We start from the raw sequence: 14,333 nt of genomic DNA, 5'->3' as shown, positions 1-14,333 counted from the left end.
AAAAGACGCTCCGTAAAAAGAAGTGCATGTCACTTCTTGAGCCGTTTTTGGAGCGGTTATTGACTCAATAGAAAAACCGCTCTAAAAACGCTAGTTGCTTAAAAACGGTCGAAAATCAGAGGCTGTTTTCCCTTGAAAACAGCTCCGTATTTTCAGACGTTTTTTGCTAAGCGTGTGAACATACCCTTACTGTTAAGGAAACTTTTTTTTATTTAACATTCAGTAGAAGACTAGGGCTCCACAAGCACGTTCACACTTGATCAAAGTGCGATATTGCATACACTGTCTTTCTATGGTGGTTGCATGTCCTCACGTGTACGTGTGATATCCCATGACTAGGATAATGTTATACAATGTTTATATATTAGTATTTTAGTGACCGTGCGGATGTCCGGGAGGCCTGAATCTTTGCTACTACTGTCGAGCAACATTTTCTACATTCGTTTTTGCTTTTTGACTTGAAGCCTTATTAGATATAATTTCACCGGTCACGATCATTTCTCTCCCCTTCAGTGGAATACACCACTTTGTCAGTCAGCATTCAAGAAAAACACAACCATTGTGTCCACACTATTCAATTAAATAGAATATATTTTCTTCTCTTTCTGAAGATCAACTTTATTTAATTCCTTATTCACATGTTCTAGTTAACAAAAATGATCTCTCGTTATATATTTTAATCTTAAGAATCCTTATGTTAATATTTTACTCTCCTTGTTGAAACTAGTTAAAAACTACTTATCTGGAAGCATAGGGTTATCCACAACCTACGTACAACTGCTCGGTGCAAGACTTAAAATGGTGTTCATTAGTGGACATTCACTTAATTTTAGACCTTTTCAAAAAAAACTAAAAAAAAAACATGTCCTGATCAATTTCTTAAAGATATATCCTTGTAAAAGGTTAGAGCTCAGATTTTTTTTTTTTTTTTTTATACTAAGCTCAAAATCCCCTGCATTGACAATGTTAAATTATAATATTGTGGCTGCCTGCGGTGACCACTAGAGGGAGCTTACTGTATACAGTTTATATATTGAACTCAATAACACAGTATGCGGTAAGTGTCACTTAAATGGTGATGCAGGCAGCTTGCATGTTATCTTCTTAAAGGGATTGCACTGGAATTTACGATTAGCACCTATCCACCGGATAGGTAATAATTGTCTGATTTCTGGGACCCCCGCCGATCCCACGAATTAAGGTAATTAACCCCTCTCCCCGTTCCTACTCAATACGACCCCCACAGTGAGGAGGAACTTGAATAGAGAGGTCAAGCTTGCGCTTGCCACTCCATTCAAATTCTATGGAACTGATGGAAACAGGCAACCACTGCGGTCCAGCAGTGAGGAGGAACCAGGAGTTCGGGACCTTTGTTCTTGCGATTGGTGGGGGCCCTAGCGAGCAGACAATTATCACCTATCTTCTAGATAGGCAATAACTGTTGATTCTGGATATACCTCTTTAAATATATTTCTATGTAGGTATTTTAGAGCTCTGTATCGGTAAAAAAGAGTTTCAGCGGCTTTAAAGATATATTGATGAATTAATCCGCACGGAACTTTTGACCTAAAGTTGATTCAATTTGAAACAGGCATAGACTTCTTTCCTGTCAATAAAATGAGTCATTATTTATTCAGTATCTTCATCCTAGAACACTAAACATGCAAAATAATCTGCTACAATTGGAATAATTTTGCCATGGAAAATTGTAACTTGCATTTTATATTGGAGTATATTTGTTGTCATTATAGCCTTAACAATACAGTTTGAAGCAAGTTCACTAAAAATTACAGTCCCACAGGATTGCTATTGGTTCAAAACGTTATACCCTTAGGTCTTTGGCCACCTATAGTTGACCCTGTACATTTATCCCTGCTCGCCTGTTAATTCAGATTATACACCGTAAAACAACATAATAATTAAAGGGGATGTCCCACAAAACACATGCATCTTCTATCCACAGGACAGGCGATACATGTGTGATTGCTGGGGGTCTGACCGCTGTTACCCCCAGCGATCAGGAAACCCAAAGTCCCCCGAAGTTCTCCATGAGAAGCATGGGACTTCCGGGGTCTGTGTCCGGCAGCTCCATAGAAATGAATGGAAAACTGGTCACGGATGTGCACAAGCACGACCGGCGCACCTTTAATTTCTATGGAGCTGCTGGACACAGACCACGGAAGTCTCATGGAGCTCTTCGGGGACTTTTGGTTTCCCGTTCTCCTTATCGCTGGGGGTCTTAGCGGTCCCACATGTATCCCCTACCATGTGGATAGGGGATACATGTGTTTTGTGAGACAAACCCTTTAAGATTCGGCTCTGTTCACATCTGCATTGGGGTTCCGTTCTGAGGTTTCCGTCAGAACAGGACCCTGAACAGACACAAACTGACACGAACAGAAACCAGAGGTTTCCATCTTCATCACCATTGATTTCAATGGTGACTGATCCGGTGCCCGTGCTTTCCGTTTGTATCTGTTGTGCACCGAACCCGTCGTTTTGGCAGAAGCAATAACGTAGTTGACTATGCTATTGCTTCCGGCAAAACGACGGGTCCGGTGCACAACAGAGACCCACGGGAACCGGATCAGTCACCATTGAAATCAATGGAGACGGAAACCTCATACGGAACGGGACCCCAACGCAGATGTGAACGAAGCCTTAAGGAGTTTGTCTGGTTTTAGCTAATGTTATTTTTTGTATAATTTAAAAGTTATACAATTTTCCAATATCCTTTCTGTATGATTTCCTCATGGTTTTTAAGATCTCTGCTTATTCAGTAGGAATATTCATGGTTTACTTCCAGTGGATAAAATTCTCCCCATGGTCATGTGATTGTAACAAGCCCTGCACCTGTGTCTGTTAGGATACGTAACACTGCTTATTTTCAGCCGTTTTTCGGGCCATAAAATACGGAAGCGGAATGCCTCCAAACATCTGGCCATTGATTTCATTGGGAGAAACGGCATTTCACTCTGACGGGGAGCTTTTTTACGTCGTCATTTGAAAGAACGGTGCGGAAAAAACACCCCGTAAAAAGAAGTGCTTGTCACTTCTTGAGAAGACCTTTTTGGAACCGTTTTTCATTGGGTCTATAGAAAAACGCTCCAAAAACAGGCGTAAAAAAAACTGCTGAAATTCAGAGGCTGTTTTCGCTTGAAAACAGCTCCGTATTTTATAGCAGTTTTTTGGTTAGCGTGTGAACATACCCTTAGGCTACATTCACGTATCCGATCCACACGTGTGAATCTGGTCTGTTATGCATCAGCGTGCTTTGCGAGTGGCATGCGTTATTCACACACTCGCAAAGCACATCATTTATTTTTATTTTTTATTATTTTCAATTGAATTGATGCGCAAATCATGCGCTGTACACGTATGTACATCCATGTGCGGTGCGTGGTTTTCACGCACCCATTGACTTCAATGGGCGCGTAGGTGCGTGATAACGCACCAATATAGGACATGGTGAGTTTCACGCAATGGACTCTCGCTGCATGAAAACTCCTGCATGTGTGAACGGTCCCATTGAAATCAATGGGTCCCTGTGCTGTGCGTGATTTCCATGCACAGCACACGGACGTTATTCACGTTCGTCTGAATGAGCCCTTAGGGTATGTGCACACGATAACTGCAATTACGTCTGAAATTACGGCGCTGTTTTCAGGAGAAGAGCACTCCTGAATTTCAGACGTAATTGCATGTACTCGCGTTTTTCGCGTCGTCTTTTACGGACATAATTTGGAGCTGTTCTTCATTGGAGTCAATGAAAAACAGCTCCAATTACGTCCCAAGAAGTGCCCTGCACTTCTTTTGACGAGGCTGTAATTTTACGCGCCGTCTTTGGACAACGACGCGTAAAATGACAGGTCGTCGGCACAGTACACCGTAAGACCCATTGAAAGTAATGGGCAGATGTTTGCCGACGTATTGGAGCCGTTTTTTCAGACGTAATTCGAGGCGTAAAACGCCTCCATTACGTCTGAAAATAGGTCGTGTGAACCCAGCCTTACAGTGTGTGTATCAGAGCTGTGTCTTCTAACTATCCCAGCACCTGATCATGTACAGAATTCTATCCACTGGAAGTAAAAAAAATATGAATGTTTCTACTGAGTAACAAGCCGAGGTCTTAAAAACCGTGAGGAATTAATACACAAAGTATATTGGAAAACTTTCTTATACAAAAAAGAATATAAATTTATTGAAACCAGACAACCCCTTTAACTAGTGGGCAACGAAAACACTCTAAAAGTTTTAAGTATCAATATACACTAACAGGAATGATAAAGTCTTATGAGTAAAAGATTATTTGCCATCTAAAATATTAACTCCTACTTTGTTTTTATCATGTGGTGTTTGTTGCGTTTTTTTCTTTTTAATACTAAAGTTTAGCAACACTTAAATTCTTAGGCTGGGTTCACACTGAGTTTTTTGCAGGCGGAAAATCTGCCCCAAAATTTAGTTTGGAATTTTTGAGGCAGATTTTGCTCTGCCTGCACGCCGATTTTTGCGGCGTTTTTCGCCCACGGCCATTGAGTGCCGCGGGCAAAAAATGCAGTGAAATATGCTTTCTCTGCCTCCCATTGATGTCAACGGGAGGTCAGAGTGGGAGGTCGGAGACCTAAACGCCCCACGACAGGGCATGTCGCTGCTTTTTCCTGCGAGACAGTTTTTCCACTCGTGGGGGAAAAAAACGCCTCCGCCTCCCATTAAAATCAATGGGAGGCTTTTTTTGGCGTGTTTTCCCACGCGGTTTCCGTGTCAAAAAACTCTGTGTGAACTGACCCTTAGCTTTCCTGGTGCCATCGGAATACTGCTATTGGAGACACAATCACACAGCTGTATTTGTAGTCTGTGTTACAGCCATAAGTGTGAATGCGACCCTAGACCTCTTTCCGGCCAGCAATTTGCACCCATATTTCTAAAGTAAGGCGTTTTTACTGAACTGAGGTTACAACACCATAGATCCCTATAGTGGTGTAAGTTTGGTTTAGTACAACTGTAGGTGGTCCAGCGGTTATATTCAGAATATGAACAGGTACAATACACCAATCTGAATGAGCCCTGGAGCTAGACTGTGAATTCTGACTTGTTACTGTTACAAATCAATGACTATTTGTAGAGATGCATTGTGTGTCACTCACTGACTGTCACACTGCAATGAAAAATGTCGGGCTTTTGGCATCATGGCTTTAGTTTATAACCATCACGTGAAACAAGTCATGTCTCTTATTATGCTAAGACCGGGTTCACACATCACGTATTTGTTGAATTTCGGTTGCAGAATTCCCACCCAAATTCTGCAACAAAGTAAAAGGACACTGTGTAAATTAAGTTTTAAAGAACCCGGTTTCACTTACATCGTAGATTCTAGACATACCGCCCATATGCCATGGATCTCGTTTGTGCAATGTGTGACAACCGCAACAAATTCAGCAAAAAATGTTGCACATTTTGGTGCGGATATGTAGAATAGAATGGTTCCATAGTGTAATATTTATTCTTTGTGTGAACCTCAGCCTTCGTTGCGAGATTGTAAATTAAATCTAGAAACTATACAGAATGTCCCAATATACTGGACTGAAGTAGAGAACCAGAATGTCACTAGATTCAGTGCGATCGCTCATCTTTACATTGTGTTATAAGGTTCTGTGCTACATTTGAATTGTAAGTTTACACATTTAGATTTTTACATCTCGCTAACTGAAATTTTTGTTTTGTTTTTTGGGTTGTTTTTTTTGCAGGGGGGTGGGTAAAAAGAAAAAACCTAATACAGTACAGTAATTTTTTAGGTAATGGTCCGTACTTATACACTTAAGTGGTGCTTTGTAGAGCAACCTCCGAGATAACGTTGAATCCATTTGTATTGTACACATCTGGGTGCATTGAAGCTGGCGAGGTTGCTCCAGGTTGTTTGCGGTCATTTAAGGAGGATGTTTTTCAGAAATGTCTCTCAGCCCTGGTGTCTCTGACTGTGTTCTGAGCGATGTCTAGAGCAGCTGGCACAACAGAAGCTGCTGTAGTACTCATTGGTACAAAGCTGGGCATAAACTATAAGGTCACAGTTGGCCAATTCAGGGTGGTCAATGCATTCATTATTCGGATCTGTGGATGAGGCTGAGGAGAAAATAAAATGATTAAACGGTCAGATTTTTATAGAGAGAGCGCTCGTCACACGTAATTTTTAAGCATTTGTCACTGAACATAGTCATTTTATAACATCTTTTTTTTTTAAATAACTTTATAAGCTTTTAGTATTTTTATCTTTTTTTTTGTACGTGTTTCTATACTTTCTTTTTTTGTCACCTTATGAGACTTGAACAAGCGATCATTTAATACACTGCAATACTTATGTATTGTGCTATTTATTGTCCTCTTTATCTGCATTTGTGCATAACTACAAATCCTTGCACCCACTTACATGCAGGGATTTGTGTGCTGAAGGCCACCCAACAGAGGCCAGCAGGCTAGGGATATTGAATGCACGTGTCAGCAACATATTCAGGACCACCACATTCAACATGGGCTCTGTGCAGGGTGAGTGGAACACCAATATTGATGCTGTATACACTATTTATCCTATATATATATATATCTCCAAATAGGTAAATTTTTAAAAAAAAAGTTGCTGTGGCGCTTTATGATTATTGCTTTAAACGGATACTTAAAGTGGTATTACGTTTTATGGAAAATAAGAGTATTTATTGTGTAACGAATAAAAGTCATTTTAAGTAAGAATTATCCAATATACTTGATCAATACCTCAACTTTAAGATCTCTGCTTGTTGTCATTCAATAGTCATTCAATAGTGGAAAAAAATAATCTCTCCTGGTCATGTGATACAGGTGCTCAGCTCGTTACAGGAAACTGCTCTGATAACTGTACTGTAACGAACGATGCCCCTGTGTAAACATTACATGAGATCAGATTTGTATCCACTGGGAGTGAACATTGAAGCTTCCCTATTGAATGAAAGCAAGCAGAGAGATTTTATAATAAAAAGCTAAACAATTTTCAAGACAATATATTTTCTGTATCAATTCCGCACTATTTTTGGTTGCGGACACTGCAATACCACTTGAAGGCTATAAAGGCCTGTTCACATCAGCGTCTAGTTCCGTTCATCGGTTCCATTCAACCTTTCTGTCTTAGGAACCCATGAATAGAACGCCAAACAGAAACCATAGCTTCCGTTTGCATTACCATTGATTTCAATGGTAATTTTTCCGTTGCCGTTTTTCTGTTCCATAAGGCTTGAGTTTTTCACAGAAACAATAGCGTAGTAGACTGCGCTATGATTTCCGGAAAAAAAAAACTGAACTGAAGCATTACGATTGAAATCAATGGTAATGCAAACGGATGCAATGGTTTCAGTTTGGCTTTCCATTCATCGGTTCTTCTGACTGAAAGGTCGAAAGGAACCCATTAACGGAAGTCAGATGCGAATGTAAACAGGGCCTTGCAAATTGGGCACAATGCAAATTTTAAAGGAATTAAACAATGCATATAACTCACCTGCTGGCTTTTGCCTGTTCACTGTGACTTCTGCACTAGCACTGATGGAATGTGTGCCACTGTATGCATTGCATGTATAGGATCCCTCATCTGATGCTTTGGTGTTCCTTATAACCAGGCTGCCATCGTGTGATACGTATGTATGTTGTCCATCTGGTTGCACTGGAAAACCATTCCTAGTGGGAGACATTAGGGCAGTCAGGTGAACAGTATCCTTAACGTATGGAGGGCATCAATCTACTTCTCGGATTGCTTGTATTATAAAATCGGCGATCAAAGAGCTACAGTATCACAAATGATTGACTACAACATAGGATATTCATATTTCTCTTATCGTGTCAGTAGGGTACACAGAAGACTGAGTATATGCTCCTGCCACTAGGAACCGGACACCAAGTCATGTGTCAGCTCCTTCTACACAGTCTATATGTTTCCTGCAATTACCGAGCGAACCAGTTTTCGCTTAGTGACAGTGGGAGACACTGTTTTTTTTTTTTTTATTATCCTTTCTCCAAAGGTTATTGGATCTTGGACTTAAGCATTAGTTCTCTCAAACAGCAGGTTTCAGCCCTCTCCTTTCTCTTTCAGTGATCGAGACATGCAGACTTTTCTCCAGGGGGGGGGGGTCTCGCTCTTGCAGTCCCCCCTTACAGACACCCTACAATTCCTTTGTACCTCAACCTGGTTCTTGAAGCCATGCAATAGTCTCCTTTTGAGCCTCTGAGATTTTTCTCCGCCTTCTTTCTTGGAATGTGCAACCGCCACACAAAAAAAATTGCCAGTCATCCATCCGACAGGCATCAGCAATGGCTGCTTTTTACTGTCGCTCTTCCTTCCTCTTGCTTTACCAAGACTATGCGGTTCTCCGCCCTGTTCCTTTTTGCCAAAGGTGGCATCCCCCTTCCATCTGAACAAGGATATTGTGCAGTCATCCCTCCTTCTGCCCCGCTCGCCTTCCCATCTTAGGGATTGCTCCCTACACCATCTCTGCGTTTCAAGCTCTTCAAATCAGACCATTTTTTTTCTGCTGGTCCGACTCTTTCCATCATACCAGACGTTTCTTGTAAAGGTCTGGCAACACGCGAAGCTACCGTCGTTCGTTGAATCAGATTGGCTATTGGTGAGCCATATTGCATATTTTTCTAAAAGGTTCTGCAGACAGCAGTGTATTCCACGACAACATTTATTTACCAGCTTATTTTCTGGTTCTTGTTCCCTCCCCTAGGGACTGCTTTTGGACACCCTACAGTCTTCTGATTTTTGTTACCCATCGTACAATCTTTTTCTCGCCGAGTTCATTTGGGGAAAGGGCTCTCAGCCAGATATTTTTTTTTCTGTTGATGGGCTTATTCTGGACCTGATGGAAGGTTTATTCTTGCTTTTATTTCTGCCCCATCAAGAGTTGTTGTTTTTTTTTTCCTTTTAAAAAGTTGTACGGTTTTCTTTTGTTGGCTTTTCCTTTTTAACTAGTCAGAAAAAAGATTTTACGTTACCAAAAAAAAAATAATCATCAAAATTACATTGGAAAAAGAGGAAGATCATGTATATATTCTGATTGTCCATTACACATTGAATATATTCAATCCAGATTAAATATATTCAGTTAGGTAGATGTAGGCACTTAATTCATGACACGGCCTGCATATAAAAGAGAATTTGTGAACGCCTCCCTGTATGCATCTGGCCTAAAGTTGTCTTACTAGTTTTAACCCAATAAACAAAACTCTCCACATACATACTAATATACTTTTATGAAAAAAAAAAATATGTATGTGTAACTTCACTTTATACTTTAGCAGTGGAAATCAATCCAAATGACTCTGAAAAACCTTTACTTAACCAGAGTTTATTTCATTGGGAATGCATTTACACAACCAGATGTATGGTCCGCATCTATATATTGGGCAAAAAAAATAAAAATTTCCTCTGAAGAGATTCACTCCTGTTTTTGGAAAGATACACTCCTCAACATTGAAATTGCAACACCAAGAAGGAAAAGTTTGGGAATTCTGGAAATCACAGGATCGATAGACATGTTAATGATATTCAAATCATAACGTGTAAACAAAATATTCCAAACATCTTCATTTATTCAGTATAGAGTTTGAGTGCCATGTGCAGAAACATTCTGACTTACACGCCTTCTCATGCTATTAATGAGGTTATTCATGGTTGTCTGAGGAATGTTATTCCACGCTGAAAAACAGCTTTTGGGACACACTGGAGAAATGGCCGTAACACTGGTTAAACGACCAAATCAATGTAACACCGAGCTGTTAGTATACATGGAATGAAGACTCTAGGTGCCCGGCAACCGTACATTATACCACCCGGCACCATAATCCTGGGAGTAGAACTGGTGTGACATTCCATTGTGAAGGCATCTTCATGGCGTTGCCCAAGTGGTCTCCAGACCAATCTCTGGCTATCATTGTGTCCGAGACAAAAGCGGGAGTCGTTGATGAAGAGGATAGACCTTCATTCCAGCCTCCATTGCCGTCTTGCTGTGTACCATGATCGCTTTTGAGAGAGGTGACGTGTGGTCAATGGAACACCTGTAGCTGCATGACATTGGGCTACCTGCCAGACATTCAAACGCCTTCTGATGGTTTGTGAAGAAACAGATTGTCGCCCTAGGCTTGGGATGTGGCGTCCAATTTCACTTGGAGTACAAAATGGATCACTATGCGCCATTCTTCGAATCAGATGATCCGGCCGTGCAGAGGTTCACCTCCAAGAACCTCTTGCGGTCATTCCTGTTAGTCGTTGTTTTCCCAATCTCTGGGACACGCAATGTTGAACAGTGCTGACATCTCCGCCTACGCGCATAGTGATCAACCAAGGTCTCTCAGTTCAAGGATTCTGTCCTCTCAGTTTGCAACAAGTGGCGATAACTGGCACATCGACAAACAGGTGGAATCGCACAATCATCCCACAACGTGTCATCTGATTTTTGAGGTTTCATGTGGCATAAAAAAGTCAGATTGAAAGCAAAGGGTTATTTTTAAGTCTCTCCCACGTGCCACAGCTAGGTGCTTGAAAATGTGAACATTTGCAGATCTTGGCGACACCTGCTGCTTCCTCAAATTGCATAACATTACGGCTTGTCCTTCTTGGTGTTGCAATTACAATGTTGAGTGTATATAGAGATGTAGACCTAATATGGACTATACGACCGTGTGAATGTGCCCTTATTATTCAAAGATGTGCACGAACTAGCGCATTTAGTATAGGAGAATTAAAATTGTACATAAAGTATTATTTACCCTCTACTTTCCCAACCTATAGAGATGTTGAGATGATGTAGCTGAAGTCACTATCGAGCCTGGCTGCCTGCAGTCTAAATGCTATTGAATACGACCAGTCTAGCCATCTTGTACAGAGCCTTAATATTGCCGTGTCTAAGAACTGAATACTACAGAGCTATAATATCGCACTGCTAAAAAAAAAAGTGTATGGGCCCATATGATTCCTCTGTATGCCCCCAGTTTAATATGAAGGGGTACATTTTTAATAGCCCCTCTCTGATTCACACCTAATCTGGGAGAGATAAAAAAAATAATAATAATGCCTTGTACTATCTGATGCATTATTGTGGAGATCTTCTCCCCTAGGGACAATGCTTCCCTGTAATAAGTGTTGTACAGAGGCACACTATGGCCACACACATAGTGCCTGCTACTCCATAGTACAGAACTGTTTGTAATTGTGCACGGTACAGGCCCTGTTCAACGACTGAGTCCAATTCGATACGATTGCTCATTGGAAACCTTTTTTCTTAGTGGGGTACAAAACAAAAAAACGTTTTACCTTGACCACTGAACGTTGACATTGTCACCTCTAACCACACAGCGCAGAGAAGCATCTTCCCCTTCTGACACCGTAACACCACTGGGCGGCTCAGTGATTTTCAGCTCCCCTGGACAAAGAAATTTTGTATTCCACATTAAATCAGATTGTCTTGTATACATGTAAAAAAAAACAAAATAGAAGTTCATGGCAGTCACTTATAGGGAACATAGTGCTGACAAAGACATGCCTATTGAAATATTGCCAGGACACATTCCAGGCTTTCGTAGTGTGACCACCTCCTTAGAACAAAACCCGTAGGTTAGGTTTTAACTACAGATGAGGCACAACTTTTTTCACCAAATTAAAGTTTTTGATTTGCCATTAAAATGCATTGGTGAGAGAGGAGTCAATTGACCAATTCTCTAAAAGTGATTCTTCCATTGTATTCTATGGACCAGCAGATCAGCTTATCTCTTCTTATAGCATTGAAATGGAAATAGTAAAATAGTCAGAGGCCATGTTGTTGGTTGAAGTCATGTGAATACATCCTAACCGTTAGTAAGGTTCATATGTTTGAGATTATACTTGCTCCGTCCTCTCTCTATATTATGTGCTCTCGGAGTCCGTGCGATTTCAACCAACCTCTGATTTTAAGTTGTATTTGTTTGAATTCCCTCCGGGATCCAGTTGTAGTCACACATGTGTAGAGTCCCTCATCTTCTGAGATCACACGACTTATAACAAGAGAACCGTCTGCATGTTTTCTGTACCTGCAAAAATATGGCAAGATACAGTGTTGTGATCACAAATGGTTGTTCATTGGTGTTTAATATTGTTCATAAGGGAACATTAGTTTTACGGTTTACATATAGACATAATTAATATAAAAATGTAAGTAACTTTGTAAATACATTGCATTTCTTATCTTGTACGGATCATGAATTACAGCCTCTATTGGGGTAGATTGACAAGCGGCAGATTTTGTTACAGAAATATCTGCGAATGTTTCTGCAACAGGTGCATACATTTCTGCAAATTCCATTCAGATGAATGGAACTTGCTTTGCAGTCACAGGACTTTCTGCAACAAAATTGGTCGCATGTGAATACACCCTTAGGCTGGGTTCCTACGGGACGGATACACTGCTTATAACTCACGGGTGTCCGACCTGGAACTCGCAGGACATTCTGTCCGAAAAATCGCACCACATTGTGGTGCGTTTTTTTTTTTGGATGGAAATTCCGCTGCGGAGGAAAGCTGTTCATACTTACCCCCTCCCTCCTCGGACGTCCGCTCTAGCCTCCCTGGATGACGTTTCAGGCCATGTGACGCTAGAGCCTGTGATTGGCTGCAGCGGTCACATGAGACGCAACGTCATCCCAGGAGGCCGGACTGCATGAAGAAGGAGGGAGTTCTGGGCAAGTATGTTAATTTTCTTCCGGTGTTGCGATTTTTGCGGCGGAAACGCTGCGATTACACCGCAAACACCACAACGCTGGGCTTTCTGTTGCAGGTTTTCATCCCCATTGAATTCAATGGGGAAAACCCGCAATGGAAAATGAACAAAAACACAGCATAAGTTGACATGCTGTGGAATTAAATTCCGCACCGCAGGTCAAGTTATTAACTTTTACGCTGCAGGTTTTACGCTACTTGGGAACCCGGCCTTAGGGCAAGTGTACACGTAGCATAAATACTGCAGATTTTCCGCAATGGAATTAGTTGCAGAAAATCCGCAGCATAATACAGTAACAGTAAAGTGGATAAGATTTGAACAAATCCCGTCCACATGCTGAAGAAATGCTGAGCGGGACAAAACGCTCAGAAAATTGACCTGTGGTGGATTTTTTAAATACGCAGCATGTCAATTGTATTTGCCCAGAATTCTGTGTTTCTTCCTTCAGGCCGGCCGCCTGGGATGACGTTTCATTCCATGTGACCGCTGCAGCCAATTACAGGCTAAAACACAGGAAAAGGCCATACTTACAAATGGACACAGACAGGTCAGAAACGCTGACGAAGGAGAGTGAGCAGGTGCATTAAATAATAATAGCCACTCCCACTAGTCTTGATGGGAGTGGCGTGTGGTGCATAACATGTGTAGTAAAAAATAATAAATGAATAGTGTATGTGCAAGTGAAATATAGGGGGCAGTAATGAGTAAAGTGCCTAAATAAAAATAAATGAATAATGGGGTGCAAGTGTGTGAAACATGGAGGGATAGTGTGTAAGTCATGAGGCGCAATGTGTATAGCCAGGTAGAAGCCTATTTGTGACGCCTTGATAATACATAGAGCGGGCTACCCTGTATACTATGCCAAACAGCACACCATACTCTCCCAGCATCAAAGACCCGGCTGTGTCCAAGAGAAGTGAATATAAGTAATAATGAAAAATACCTGGGGTATTAGTGATCATTTTGGCAAAAAGGACACAAGCTCGCAATCCACAACAAGGATCCACAGTCTTGCGAGTCCCTAACTCCATCAGCGTTTCTGACCTGTCTGTGTCCATTTGTAAGTATGGCCTTTTTCTGTGTTTTTGTGTATATATGTCCCCTTGTTTTTATCTGTTTAACCAATCACAGGCTGCAGCGGTCACATGAAACAAAACGTCATCCCAGGGCTTCAGAATGTCAGAGGGACGTGTCGCCATGGTAGGTATCCATTTTTTTTTTTTTTCAGTGCAGTTTTCCGCAGTGGACATTCCGGACAAAAAGCTTACTATTTGGTGGTTTTTCGGCAGGAATTCCCTGCAGCGCCCAGGGCGTATACGCTGCGTACTTTTACGCAGTGTATCCGCCCTGTGTGAACATAGCCTTATAGTCCTCTAAATTCACATTTTTGTTAGCTTTGAGCTGAAATCTGTCAGAATTCCGTGCTGGCTCAATGGCTGCACAGAGCTTTCTCTTGATTTGCATTCTGGGAAGTGTATTCTTTACAATATTCTATTTTTGGATAACTATACGGTAGCATTTAAAACGATATGATTTTGTAAGCATTGGGAATGCATATAAAAAAAGCAT

General features: G+C 41.2%; 1 protein-coding gene across 2 annotated transcripts in view; it reads right to left on the bottom strand.

The window, feature by feature from the left end:
• Positions 1–2,533: 2,533 nt before the first annotated feature.
• The window catches only part of PAPLN (papilin, proteoglycan like sulfated glycoprotein), a 93,572-nt gene continuing 81,772 nt past the window's right edge, over positions 2,534–14,333 (bottom strand). For both annotated transcript variants that reach the window (XM_075843355.1, XM_075843356.1), the window contains 4 exons: positions 11,951–12,078; positions 11,327–11,435; positions 7,517–7,692; positions 2,534–6,117 (listed from right to left, as the gene is read on the bottom strand). In XM_075843355.1, coding sequence (XP_075699470.1) covers positions 5,954–6,117; positions 7,517–7,692; positions 11,327–11,435; positions 11,951–12,078 — 577 coding nt within the window. In that variant the 3' untranslated portion in view covers positions 2,534–5,953. The remainder of the gene's footprint in view (positions 6,118–7,516; positions 7,693–11,326; positions 11,436–11,950; positions 12,079–14,333) is intronic.

Source organism: Rhinoderma darwinii, chromosome 12, assembly GCF_050947455.1.
Source record: "Rhinoderma darwinii isolate aRhiDar2 chromosome 12, aRhiDar2.hap1, whole genome shotgun sequence".
In the NCBI taxonomy this organism is placed as follows: domain Eukaryota; kingdom Metazoa; phylum Chordata; class Amphibia; order Anura; family Rhinodermatidae; genus Rhinoderma; species Rhinoderma darwinii.
This window is presented reverse-complemented; position numbering and strand designations above follow the sequence as displayed.